The following is a 14,560-nucleotide window of genomic DNA, read 5'->3' as shown; positions in this document are numbered from 1 at the left end:
GTCACTTATTTCTTTCGTTTAGCAGAACAAATGCCGACATGTTATCTTGTCATTACTCAACATTGATTTGTTTTGTTCTAGAAAAAAAACCAATCACGTTTGATTGTTACAAATCAGCGCGTACTGCTGAACGCGACTAACCAGTGCAGACAATGTGCGCAAGCATTTAATTTTTCATGTTGCCCTGAACTAACGTTTCTAGTGCATTAATAAAAACCTAAATTTATAATCAAGACATAAAGGTATATAACCGATTTGTTTTCTTGTAAATAAACATACGTAATTACTCGTAATGTACGTAACTCGTTGCGTATCGTACTTTAGGATTTACAAAGAAAAACTACAAATTCCAAATGTAACTGTTCGTATACTTGTGGTTCGTTCACACGGCAAACACGAGTATGCCACGTGTTTGTGACATAAACATAAAGAGACGTTTCCTTTTGCATTGTTCGCAACTTTAAACAGTCAGTTTCAGCGCATCGTTACGATCGTAGGTAAGTAACTGTGCTAAAGGTTTTCAAGTAGTTAGGTCTATAGTACCACTCTCAAACTTTTACATTTAACGTATATATTTTTAGATGATTCCGTCTCGAACATATTTTACGTATAACTAATTTGAAATATAGTAAACGTATTTATTACCTACAAACTTACGTTAAAACACTTCATGTAGATATATGCGTATCAAAAGTGTCTGTAATGAACGACATTTGAACACGTTACGACGCTTCACTTGGCATATAACCATAAATTATAATTAAATTGTTGAGGCGCAAATATATGGTATACAATATGTTTTTTATTTCTACTTTCTTTATTTAATTTTATACTTTATACTGAACATTCCCGATTAGAAAAAAAAGTTTACTCAAGTGTTTTCTTTTTTTTATGACGGCACTTCATTGGTGACCGTCTTTGAAATCGCAAACAAAGTCGAAAACAAAAGGTGCCAATACAAATTTGTATTTTGTGGTACATATTTATCACACTATGAAGACATATCATTTCTTCATGTAAGAATCACTATTTGTAATGTTAAAATTATATCTATTGTAATAAGTGTTCTTAGTTTATCATTTATGTCTACAAATATTAATTATATATTTCTCGTTCCGTGTTTGACACACTTTTGCAGAGTTTTTCTGACAGCTGTAACATATGCGCACGATACGTACGATTTTTCTGATACCAGTAGCATACGCGCACGTTCCGATTCGACAATGAACAGGCAATATATGTTATGCGCCACCAATAAATGTAAAACCGCAGGCACGTGTAGAAACTATATATTACAGTTACATATATAACATTGTGGTTTTATAACTTATTTTTTATGTGTGTACCATTTAAAGTTTATTTCTATAGCTTTAGAGATTTTATCCACCTTTGATCGTTCGGTCGATCCGTGTGACAATTTTTACAAATTTGCTTGTGGCGGATGGTTACAAAATAACCGATCAAATACATCATTTCCAGTAATTAATTTTTTCACAGTGCTCAAACAAAAATTACACAATCAGCTTCGAGGTACAGTTTAAGTAAAGGTTTTGATTTTTTGATGTTCTACATTTGTGTATGTTCACAAACAAAGGTATATACAACGAAAGTATAAACTTATGTCTAAGTACTATTAAATCGGTTTCAATGGGTTGGATATATTTATTTATAATTGATACAAACTTGACAGCAATATTGTTTTATTTATTCAAGTTGTTTGGTCAAAATCATTTACAATTACTAANTANCAAAACAATGTAATTTACAAAAGCTACGTCTGTTATTATATTATTANAACATAGTATATAAACGTTATTTGAGTACTACGCAACATCAAGAGAAAATATACAACTATAATATTCAAAAGAAACAGGAAAGTTATAAACTCTCTCAATAGCACATGAAACTGTAAACATAAATATTCTGTTGCTGCGTGTTGTGATACAATACAATGTGCGCAGACTGATAGTATTCTTACATTTTATATGAATCTATTTATCTTAATATTAAGTATTTTTTATAAAAATATGATTAACTGTAAAAAAACTAAAACTTTATGAAAAACGGATTGTGCAATATGTGACACAGTACACGACTGGGTGTATATGTGACATTCTGTCGAATTTTTGTTGTCTACAGAAATGTTAAACGCATCGTCTAAACCAAGCGATACTATGTCTTTCATAAAAGCGAAGCGTGTATTCGCGCAGTGCATGGATAAAGGTACGTGACACTACAATAATAAAACTATAATTATTACGACGTATACTTCCAATTTAAATACTCAATATAATAAATACACTGTATAAAATAAAAAAACACGATTATTACATTTTGGATGTTAGAAAATAAAGCATTCGGTATGAGTATCTTGAACGCCATTGTAAATAGCTACGGCGGATGGCCAATAGTTATGACCCATCACGAATGGAATGAAAGAAATTTGACTTGGCAAAATGTTACTACCAATTTGCATAAAAATAAATTAGTAGGCATCGGCCTGTATGATATAAAAGTATCTGAAGATTTAAAAATGTCCAACAGTAACGCTATCTATGTAAGTATATTTAATTTTTATAACATACATTAACATATATGATAGATATTATACTACATCGTATTTATTTTATTCGACCAAAAGAGTACTAAAAAGGACAAAACCAATTATGCGTTTGCAAATAACAACATGATGCATACATATTAAAGATAACACTGTCCAGAAACAATTTTCATACTTATAAGTACATATGATTTTAGATTTTTGGACGTGCTCTTCCTTTTTCTCGAGACAAAATGATATTCATAAACAACACTAAATGGCGGAAAGAAAAGTATAGATCTACTATCGTAAACGTTGCGCAAAATCTTATAACAGAAAATGGCGGAACAAGTAACATGAGTAAACTTACTCAAGATGCACTTGACATCGTACATTTTGAAGCGGAACTGGCTAATGTTAGTATGAACAATCACAATACTAGTATAAAAAAAAATACATTTACTCATTGTTATGTATTAAATTCATAATATTTCAAATAACATTTTACATCATGAAATAAATTTCTGTTTTTATGTCACTATATACATATATATATATATGTGTGTGTATGTATGGGCGTGTGTGTATATTATACCATATATATATACATATATGTGTTTTATACTGTAAGTTCCTCAATCACATTTTTCAAAAGCCGATTGCATCGTATCAAATGACTAGTTTTCTTGTACTATACTGCTTACAGTTGACAAGCACTGTAGATAGGATAACTAATACATTTACTTCGCTAACAATCCAACAATTGCAAGAAAAGTACGACAAGCAAAATCCCGGAATGATAGGGAAGGTGCGATAAATACTATATATCTTATATTTTTTAGTACATACCTTTTATTCATCAATAACTTTTTCATTACAGATTGACTGGCACTCAGCCATTCAGGAATTGTTTGCACCAGAAGGAATCGCGATAGAACCATCTGAAAAACTCATTGTTCCAGAGTATGAATATCTTATCAATTTAGTACCGTTGTTAGAACGGACACCGTCACGTACTATTGGTAAAATTTTTTTAATAGTGAAGTTCAAAACATAGTGATACAGCGTAAAATACTACCTAAAGTATGTTATAAATTCAACGATGTTGAACTTATTGCAGTTAATTTTATAATATGGAGTTTAATCAGAAAGTTAACTGATTACATCAAACCACAGAAATTGAGTGGCATTGCTCGCGTCATAATAGGTGCAGACAATAACCAGCTAGAAGAAGACGATAAAAACTGGATGCCATGCATTAACTCGCTCAACTTATATCATGCTATTTCGCATGAATATGTCAAGAAATACATATCGCTTGATAACATACAAGACGTAAGTTTGTTACATTTTAAATAGATACAATAAACGTACAATAAACTAAAATTAATATATACATACAATAAAAGNAAATACAATACATACACGTAAAATACACTTACTTCGTACTCAAAAACAAAATTCTTGTAGATCACAGAAATATATACAAATATTAAAAGCGTCGTTCATCAACAAATAGGAAACGCCACATGGATGGATGAGCCTACAAAAGAAGCGGCTGTCGAGAAACTTACGTCTATGAAACACGAATTTTTTAAGCCCGATTGGTACAGCGACGAAGCTATTGACAGATATTACGAAGACGTATGTACATCTTCTAGCAAAAAAGATTTCAAAGAAATACACTTTATTTACTACAATATGTTTTCTCTTCTTTTGCAATAAAGTAAGAGATGCTCAATAATAGTTTACACCCGTAATATTATATATTTATTTATTTATTTATTTACTTATGTATTTTATCGTGCTTTTATAGAAGCATTATTTTTATGTATTTTAGTTGAATATCGGTACGGAATATCTTGACAACGTTATAAATATATGGAAATTCGAAACGGAGAAAATGATAACTTCGTTAAGGACACCCGTAAACAACACAAAGTATAAACTTTTTGCAATCGAGTTTGTTATTATGTACTGCAAACTACACATGCTATATACAGGGTGTCCCAGAATTGGTTTAACATCTCTCGTAGACAGGTAGAAGGAATAAAACTGAGGTGAAAAGTCCTATACCATTTTGCTAGATTTGCAATAGTTACCGAGATTTTAATTAACAAAAATCCGCGAATAAGCGTGCATCGGGCTGTCTTACGCGCGTAGGACAGCCCGGCGCGCTTCACACAATTACATTTTAATATGTATATGTTGTAGTATATGTTGTTATATTAGCTCCTCCCATATGTCGCTATGGGTAACACCGTTAGCGCGCGAAGCGCGGCGGGNAGTCTTACGCGCGTAAGACAGCCCGATGCATGCTTATTCGCGGATCTTTGTTAATTAAAATCTCAGTAACTATTGCGAATCTAGCAAAATGGTATAGGACTTTTCACCTCAGTTTTATTCGTTCTACCTGTCTACAAGAGATGTTAAACCAATTCTGGGACACCCTGTATATAAGCAAATTTGTATACATAACTTAAGACTTTTGTAATATTTATATTTTTGTTTAATAGATGGTTAAGCCACTCGACACAACCGCAAGCCAAATACAATATGGTATTCAATAGCATCGGTAAAAAATCTGAATAATAATGTACACTAAAATAGATTTATGGTTATGTTTATTATTACTTTTCCGTTTATTTTGTTATTTTTTTTTTTACGTAGTTCTCACTGCTGCCTTATTACAAAGTCCTGTATATGACCGAAATCGCATTGCGTGAGTATTATTTGTACCATTTTTCGCAAACAAACGTTACAAAAAAACTATTCTCAAAAACTTTTAATTTCATTTACGTAATAGATTAATGAATTACGGAAAAGTGGGATTTATCATTGGACATGAAATTAATCACGCCTTTGATGACGACGGTAAGTAATTTTTCCTGGTATTGTGTCGAGAAAAAGAATCTTATTACACTAATGTTGAGTACAGGTCGTAACATTGACAAAAATGGAAACATCATGCAAACATGGACACAAAAGTCTATCGATGAGTATGAAAATATAACGCAATGTTTCATTGACCACTATAACAAGTATCTGATTCCAGGATTGGAAGGTGCGAATATTCAAGTAAGTAAATTTTTAAAAAACCATACAAATGCAGACAAACTTTTAATTTATTTTTGAGTTATTTAGAAGAATTTCGTTTTTCGACGTTTTAATTTATCTATAATTGTTCCATGGTTTTTTAAGTATAAATACTTGGTTTTTTTTTTTAGGTGAACGGGCAACGGACGCTCGGAGAGAACATGGCGGATGCTGCTGGTATTGTTGCTGCATATTACGCGTACAAGAACAGAAAAGAAAGATTGAATGAAACAGAGTGGCGGCTGCAAGGACTTGAAGATTATAGCGAAGATCAGATTTTCTTCTTGGCGTATGCTCAAGTAAATATCTTTTAAAGAATGTACATTGAGATGTATGGTAACTACGGTCAATGAACGGGCAGTAAAAATACATGGGCTATATATGGAAGTTATTAATATCATTTCTTCTTTTAGTTTTTCTGTGAAAATGCTCTGCCAGAAGAGATACAAAAAATCACTTCTGGCGCCCATTCTGTGAAGGAAATTAGGATTCGCGGCAGCCTTTCAAATTCTCATGAATTCTCCCAGAGCTATAATTGCTCTGTGGGAACTCCAATGAATCCGGAGAAGAAATGTGCCCTTTGGTTCTAAACTGAAGAGACGTAAATGGCACATGCTTATAAATTGTAACGCAATATTTTTTTTGTATAGCAAACATTTTAGAATATTTACATTCGTTATATTTTTAGATATACACACTGACTTCTGCAAAAAAATTAGCAATTTCGGTATAGTAACGATATTCTAGAAGAGAAAAGAATTGTATATTTCTAACCGTATAATTTTAGACACATTTAGTTTAAGTTCAGACTAAATGTAAGTGTATATTGTTTAGATAATTTACGATCTCTCAAAGAATAAGAAATCAAAAATTACAAAACGGTAGATTTCTTTATGTACTTTTGTGAAAATACTATTTGTACTTTTACAGATGTCAGTATGATATCTATATCTCATACGAAACATAAATACATATTTATATGAAAAAAGTTATATGTAACTATTCGTTGAAATAAAATTTACGGTTTTTTTTACACGTAAAAGTCAAAAACAAACATTACATTCTTTTACGAATAACCCAAATATATATTCCAATAAATCACTCAGAGAATAATAATGTATTACGTATAAGTATGTGTACTGTAGTCGTTTTAGTATTTATTGTTCTTATCTATGAATACAACAATTGTATAGAATCGAAAACAAACGAACCATTTTTAAGACTGATTAAAGATTATTGTCTAAAAAATAATACGTCCGTTGCTATTTGTATTATTATTTACAAAGAATAAATTTCTAATTTTTTCTTTCTAGGTTTTTCATATCGCGATGCGATTGCAGTGCATTTGCTTGACGTATAAGAAATTTTGTATATTCGTCGATTCTGTGTGCTAAAAGCAACTCGCGGTGGAGATAGAAATTATACAATACAATAGAGAAAATATATATTAGAGAAGAATATAAAAAAAACTACAATGTACAATAACATACTTCTGTCATTAGTAAGACTATGCCTTATCTTTTTTCTGTTATTCTATACTACAAAGCATTTTTTCTCTAAAAATGTAACAAATTGAAGATTTGCATTGTTGTCTCTCATTCAAAAAACATTATATTAATTTCTTATTACAATTATCTTTAAAATTATAGATATTGTAGATATTTGATGCACATGATGATTATAACACTGACGACATTACATTTTACGTTAGATATGACATTAAGATATTCACAATAATTACACGCAGATCTCTGTAAAAATGTATTGAATAATATACTTTTGTGACTAGTTATAATATAAATTTTGTTATTTCTGTTTCAAACGTACGGCAATACTTGCGTAGCGCCACGCTTTAGCGCCACGCTTAAGCGCTCTTATATACAAACAGAACGCGTTAAGAGCCGTCTACAATGGAGAGTTGTAGGCCGTAACAGTAAGAAATTGACAAATCACAATCGATTATTCTTCTGTACTTTATCTGTGATTGGGCAATTTCTTACTATTACGGCCTACAACTCTCCATTGTAGACGGCTCTTAAAGAGCTCGTTTTTACTTTTTACATTATTTTAATACTTGTGCACTGTACACTTTCTATAGAAGTTACAAATTTTTTGTGGTACTCTACTAGGTTGCACATTCTATTTATTTATTATTCATATATTCATTCCATGATTATATGACTTTTTACATAGTAAAAACCTAGTTTCAATTCATTGATTTTCACTGCGGTATAACATGACTTTTTTCTATTCATGCACTTTATCAATTGCTTGTTTTACGAGAACATTAGTTCAATAACATTAGTAATCTTTCTCTACTGTTAAGTACTATATTGAAAATATTGGAATTTCTTAACCTAATGTCGCGAGATTTGTCATTACTATAACTGTTTTTACAGTTTATTTTTTTATTTGTAGTATGACCTGTTTTACCTAACTATTTGTAGTATGACCTGTTTTACCTAATTTTTTTTTAATTTATTTTAATTTCTAGCTTTTTATGTCGGCCTGTCCCAAGCCTAAAAATACCGTAAAATGCATACTGTTAAAACTTTTAGTTTTCAACCTGTTGTTGTTCTTTTTGTCTTGTAATTATCTAATTTTTTAGCGTATATATCTAGTATTGTAATACTATATATTTATTTAGCTGTTTGCACTTTCTAAAAACAAAACAATTGTCGACATGTGTTCAAAAGGTTCAGTGATCTCAACATATGAGTGCGAAGTCTGCCAGTAGGGAAATCCCGAGTTCAAATCCACATCTTGGATTATTCCGGCCGGTTTTTCTCGTCGAAGTTACCGATCATAATTACGAAATGAATCGCTTTTAAGCAAAGTAATGCTACAGTTTGAAGGTTTGGCGATAGGCTAACAACCTTGCCCTGTGTTTAGAATAGTAACATCGATTTCATTAAAGTATTAATGTTGAAACATACTTATTGATGCTATATACTTTCAAACCCAAGATCCTTAAACATATGTTTTTTTTTGTTCGAAAAATTATCAATATCTACGGAACAGTCGTTTTAGTGCAAAAATAAATACATATCACGATGTAACTGCGTTGTGGAAAACGATCTATAGGTACTCAAATTATATTCGATGTGTGAATATACAAAATGTTTGACAATTATTATAACCTCTTTTGTAGACACGTAGAACGAATAAAACTGAGTTGAAAAGTTTTATAATATTTTACGCGATTCGCAATAATTACCAGAATCTTAATTAAAAAAGATCCACGAATAAGCATGCATTGCGCTGTTTTGCGCATGATAAAGTTGAAGTATTCTATAGGGGTATGCTTTTCAGCATATGACGATAAGTAAACAACAAATCTACGAAAATGTCCTGCTTCATTGTAACACATTTTTATATACAGAAGAGTCCGGTTATTCAGAAAAAAAACGTTATATTGCACAAAAATGTTTCCGATAAAGTAGCTTAAACTTAGTCCGCATTGATACAAACTAAAAATTCGATAAGAAACTCACATAGTTAATTTTGCAAATACACTTTTTATTATAAGTATTTATGTACTAACTATTAATGTTTAAAGTGAGTGGAGATAACTAAACATAATAAATTCTGCCACATTAAATTTGAATTACATTATCTTTATCTGTTTTTACCTACATAAAAAAACTTACGAGTAACATATTTCGTCATACATATGACTGTTTCATATAGATTATTGATAAATGTTTCTTTTTCATATTTTTCATAGTTTTATATACTTACATATTATGTGTTTTTCTATAACGTGTGCTTTATATATTTACTTGTGAGCAATTGGTTAAACTTAAATTTATACTTATTCGCAGTTATGTAAGATGAAATATAGTGTATTATTAGCATTTATTTGACCAAAGATTTAATTTCATTTTATGATTATTTTGCGAATTATTAAATGTATTAAAATCTTTAATTTTCACATTTTAAACATAATTAATAAATAATTTTTTGAGCCATAAAATAAATTAAATCTTGGGTTACAAAAATAACTTTAGTATTAAAAGCAATACATGGATTTCAATTTCTATTTAAATTAAAAAGCAAATGTCTATACAAAACATTTCGAAAAAATCATCGTTACTTGATTAGTAATGTAGTAGATAAGGTATATCCCATATGAGTAATTTCCTTATATTTATAAATGTTCGACGCTTCATAATTTTTTTCATAATGATGTCGTGTATAAATGTTGGCTAAAAAAATATACAAATTATAAATATGATAACATCTTGTATACTTTTGAAAAAGTCTAACACTGTTGAAGAATATATTTTTATCAAAAAACCAAAAATTACTACAAAAGACACCAAATAAAGCCATGTAAGTACGTGTAAACCATTAAAAAAAAGTGATTTAAACACGTAGAACGTACTGAACAATTATAAAATTATTCAGTTTATAAACTTAAATTTGTACAACTATTTTTTAAGTATATTTACAAACTATTTTATAATTATAAACCACCTCTCACCGTTTCTAGATTATATCTGTTGATCAAATTTGTAACCATCACTCGTACAGTCTTAGTAATCTAAAACCACCATGTAATAATAATATTGAATGTAATAACGTGTACCTAACTCAGCATTATATATGTGATTTTTTTACTGTGCTAAACGCCATTTATATAACTTACTAATATACTTTCATTACATACATACATTAAGTTACGTACTCAAATCAAAAAAAGATAGTTTTACAGTTATAGCTATATTAAACAATTAAATTCACATAACGTACCATTTCGGAATCTTCATCTGAATATATGTGGTTAATACTAAAATTCACAACTGCAAGCAGGCCAACCGGTCTTTTAAATAAAACACATATGACAGATAATTAATATAAAATCTTTCTTAGTATTTACATACTCTTGTAAGATATAAAAAACTACTGTATGTAAATTGAATAAACATAATATACATATACAGATATAAACTACATACAAGATGTATAGTGTAAATTATACATATTGTACATACAGTAATAAGATAATACAAACATTAACAGGATTATTTAAAAAACTTTGTTTACCTTAGGAATTTATTTTGTATTTGGCTTAATATAGCATCCAGAAAAGAAAACCTTTTTACGTGCCTTGCAACAATATGGAAAAGAATGCTAACAAAATCACTTTTTTTTCCTAAAGTATGTTCTTGTGCATAACGCACTGCTAATCTATAATTGTGTCCACAAGATAAAAGGTGAAAAAAGTGATTTTGCTTTTCTTGTAACAAGTAAATGTCTTGTATTGTAAGGAACAACATGGAATCATTTATAATTCCTAATGTCACACCTTGGCAATATATCCATTTCTGCCAACTTACCAACAGTCTGCAAATATTTACAAAAATAAATATATAAAATTACTTCTACACTTATCACTCGAACGAGTTTACTTTTCTCATGATATCGTAATGATATGTCATTACTTATGCCACATATGCTATTACGTTTTTTATAATCGTAGAAGCAAGACACTTTTTGAGGTCATGTTTATATATTTGACTTTATATATAAATATATGTGTAATTGAACTGTACAAATCTATGTACGGTTTGTAAATAATTTTACATTTTTTAGAAAATATGTCACTCTCGAATGTTTAGTATTTTTGCAAATATTATAATATTGTATCAAGACTCATGTTCAGATATATAATATTATGTATAATATATCAGTAGAGCAAAGTGTTATACAAACGTCAGTTGGTACTAAAGAAATAGAAAAACGTACTTGTTTTGTGCAGGACTTTGTAAATGCCACTCTAATATATCAGTAAGGTGTTTGTTGCACTTTGAACTATTAAGAATACATGTCCATTTTAACGTTTCGTGATATAATTGAGTATCAATGCTATTCTCGGAAACATTTATATGTGATGTATCTTCAAAAAATTTATTCAAAATTTCTAGTGCTCTATCCTATAAAAAACAGTGTAAAGTGTGTTACTATATGTATTTTGATTAATCTGTAACTCAAAAGGGTAGCCAGCTGTTTTCTTATTTCACAATTACTGTACATCTATAAAGGTTTGTAATTTGTAACAGTTTATATCTCAATATTCTTAATATATGTACGTTTCTAAATGCACACTGGTTTAGTCGTTTTTTTTGGACAATGTTATATATATGTATATTACTTTCTAGTGGGTTGTTCTGTTGTCAGGTGATAAAAAACAAACGGAGAAACCAATGTGTAACGTAAACCATGTTACGAGAAGACTCTTTCATTGAGTGATTTTTTAAGTAAAATTGTGTTTTGACCTTTTCTATTTTGTTCTGTATCAGTGCAATGTAGTATTTACCTTGATTTTTGCGCTTTCTGGAAACGGAAAAAGTTGTGATACATATTGAAGAGCATTAAATATTGGATACCATGTTATGTACCCATTTTNCACGTAAAGTACATTGNCCGCAAGATTGAAAAATGTGTCTATACTACTCATTCCTGCAACAGAATGTTTGTTGTACTTTGTATTTTGTATTAAAAAATAAAAGGCATCGTCGAGAATTTGGGCTAACGTGACGTCAGATACTTCATATATATCCCAATTTTGTGGCTTTCCATTTTTCAGAAGAAAACCAAACTTTTCCCAAAATTTATAATCATAGTTAACGCGATATCCTACAACAAACAAATGTTTAGAGAAAAGTAATACAAAAAACATAGAAAAAGACAAAGAAACAAAGACAGAGAAAGAGAAATAACCAAAGAAAAAAAGCGAGAAAAACAGAAAAAAATAAAAGAATAAACCTTATATTATAAAGAGCAGAGTAAATGTAATACGGTGGTACAAAGTTTGAATATACAATAACAAATACATAGGAATCTACGATAATAACTTGTTTGTATTACCATTTTGGTCTGTGATCACGATAAAATCATCTTCCTCAATATTCAAAACAACGATATCTTTTCTTTCTTGGTCAAGGTACGAGTAATGGTGTGTAATAGACTTATTTTTTGATATTGTTACATAAATTATAGGTATCCACCACTTGTGTTCACACAATTCTTTTTGATTCACTGCGATACAGTCTATAACTTTTATTGTGAGAGACTGTGCGTCATTGTTTCGTGTTACTTGTACTACAGGATAACCATGTTGTGTTATCCAAGACGTTATCACATTTTTTATATTTATAGTCTCTAAACGAATATTTTTATGTATGGCCGGCACAACACGTACATTTTCCCATAGAATATCAAGAATGGACTGTTCATTAAATGTATCACGTGATGTATTCTTACTAATAACAACAAAAAGCATAACACAAAATACATTAAGTGTATGTTTTACCTTTTATAGAAAAATATGCGATACTGTTTTCACGTTACGTATAATGCAACTCATAGTTTACTATACATTTTGTAAGTACTTTAATAATTATTACTTACGTGATAGAATACAATTTTATCGCTTCCTCAAAAATAGAGTTGTATAGAACATTTTTCTTATAAAAGAAATTATTGATCATAGAGAATATACTAAATGCTACAACATAATTTTAATTAATCGAAAGGTATCAAACAATTATCACAAAAGTATGTATATCATATGTATATCCACTTTCATGTTTTTTACATGCAGACAATGATAGGTGTATGTTCTTGTATAGTTTGATAAAATATTCACGAACATTATTTTACATAATTTCATTTTTTGTATTTTTTTGTATTTTTTTTCTTCATAAATTTCGAATATATAGAATGAGATTTTATATCGTTCTGCAGTTTCGTAAGCACTGACTTAAGCAATTAAAAGTTTTAAATTCTTAGTTTTCTTACATTTTTCTTTCCACATGGCACTAAGTGTTACGTTTTGAAAAAATAGATTTTCTTGTATAGGCACACTAGATTCAATATATGCTTGTGTATATTCAAAAACTACTCGTCGTGTCTGGATCGCAATCGACTTCAGTAAAGTTTCATTGTAAATCTATTAACACGGTTTGTATGATTACACATATATCTACTTTAATTTTGTTATTTAGTTTTAAATACAAATATATAGTGTTAAGCTATCCGATTGTTAGTAATTTCAAGAAATAGAAAAAGTTTTCACATATGCAAATTATTAGTAGTAATATCACTAGAAACTTTCTGAAAATATTACAAAAACCAATTGAATATAAAATGGGATACTAAACTCTTTTAACATAGTTTTTGAGATGACTACTCAATATATATATTTTTATCTATCATATCGTTTCGCATATATGTTAGCGGCAAAACCCGAAATCCCCTCATTTTTAGAATTGACTAGTCAATATCCGAAGTAACCAAGCGTTTTGGGCAAAATCAAAAACAGTTCTTTTTTTCGGGTTTTGACACTGTTGTGATTTTAGTCAATTTCAGAAGTAACCAACACGGCTGGTCAAAATTGAAATCTAAAGAATCAAACCTTGAGCTGCGTACCGTTTCGCGCATTTATTTGTACTATACATTACATGTACTATTGATAAACGCGCTTATATGAAACGGAACGCAGGATGTCGGATGTCCGAGATGGGCACAAAATAAATCGGAAAATGTGTCAATCAGACTCAATAGGATAGACTAGTATTAAAACAAGACTAATTCTTTCATGTTCTCTTTATTGATGTTGTAAACGTGTAAACAAAGGGGCTGCTCTTCCTTTGCACCCTCCCTAAAATCTAACCTGACCCTAATCCAAAACTTTTCTTTCTCCACTCTCCCTCGCAAAATTTTCACTCATTTTTATTGATATTTTAGTAACACAAGTTAGGGTTAGGTTAGATTTTAAGGAGGGGGTGCAGGAAGGGGCGCAGCCCCCTCTGCCTACACGTTTACAACACCAACAAAAAGAACATAAAACAATTAGTCTTGTTTTAATACTGGTCTATCCGATCGAGTCTGATTGACACATCTTCCGATTTATTTTGT

At 29.9% G+C, this 14,560-nt stretch overlaps 2 protein-coding genes across 6 annotated transcripts; one reads left to right on the top strand and one right to left on the bottom strand.

Annotated features, from left to right (window-relative positions):
- Positions 1–475: 475 nt before the first annotated feature.
- Positions 476–6,592, top strand: LOC109861159 (membrane metallo-endopeptidase-like 1). Of its 4 annotated transcripts, XM_020440684.1 has the most exons (19): positions 476–497; positions 582–786; positions 937–1,016; positions 1,139–1,272; positions 1,369–1,530; positions 2,140–2,223; positions 2,346–2,557; positions 2,758–2,955; positions 3,246–3,347; positions 3,420–3,561; positions 3,660–3,874; positions 4,010–4,183; positions 4,380–4,480; positions 5,056–5,114; positions 5,210–5,261; positions 5,346–5,413; positions 5,478–5,617; positions 5,767–5,934; positions 6,049–6,592. In XM_020440684.1, the coding sequence occupies exons 2-19, from the start codon at positions 784–786 to the stop codon at positions 6,223–6,225; spliced, it is 2,271 nt and encodes a 756-aa protein (XP_020296273.1). In that variant the 5' UTR covers positions 476–497; positions 582–783; the 3' UTR covers positions 6,226–6,592. The 4 variants fall into 4 exon arrangements, with proteins under 4 accessions (XP_020296273.1, XP_020296275.1, XP_020296277.1 ...); XM_020440686.1 differs by lacking the exon at positions 1,369–1,530; XM_020440688.1 differs by lacking the exons at positions 476–497; positions 937–1,016 and having other exon boundaries at positions 771–786.
- A 3,028-nt stretch (positions 6,593–9,620) lies between these two features.
- Positions 9,621–13,586, bottom strand: LOC109861156 (aminopeptidase N-like). Of its 2 annotated transcripts, none has more exons than XM_020440682.1 (9): positions 13,442–13,586; positions 13,052–13,148; positions 12,509–12,903; positions 11,958–12,277; positions 11,387–11,574; positions 10,685–10,984; positions 10,391–10,460; positions 10,122–10,181; positions 9,621–9,843 (listed from the first exon to the last, which is right to left on the bottom strand). In XM_020440682.1, exons 1-9 carry the CDS (start codon positions 13,455–13,457, stop codon positions 9,736–9,738), a joined length of 1,554 nt encoding a protein of 517 aa, XP_020296271.1. In that variant the 5' UTR covers positions 13,458–13,586; the 3' UTR covers positions 9,621–9,735. The 2 variants fall into 2 exon arrangements, with proteins under 2 accessions (XP_020296271.1, XP_020296272.1); XM_020440683.1 differs by having other exon boundaries at positions 11,958–11,974.
- Positions 13,587–14,560: the final 974 nt, after the last annotated feature.

This window comes from Pseudomyrmex gracilis, unplaced genomic scaffold, assembly GCF_002006095.1.
Source record: "Pseudomyrmex gracilis isolate BER0280 unplaced genomic scaffold, ASM200609v1 scaffold_603, whole genome shotgun sequence".
NCBI classification, from domain to species: Eukaryota; Metazoa; Arthropoda; class Insecta; order Hymenoptera; family Formicidae; genus Pseudomyrmex; species Pseudomyrmex gracilis.
The sequence above is the reverse complement of the archived record's forward strand: the minus strand, read 5'-3'. Positions and strand labels throughout refer to the sequence as shown.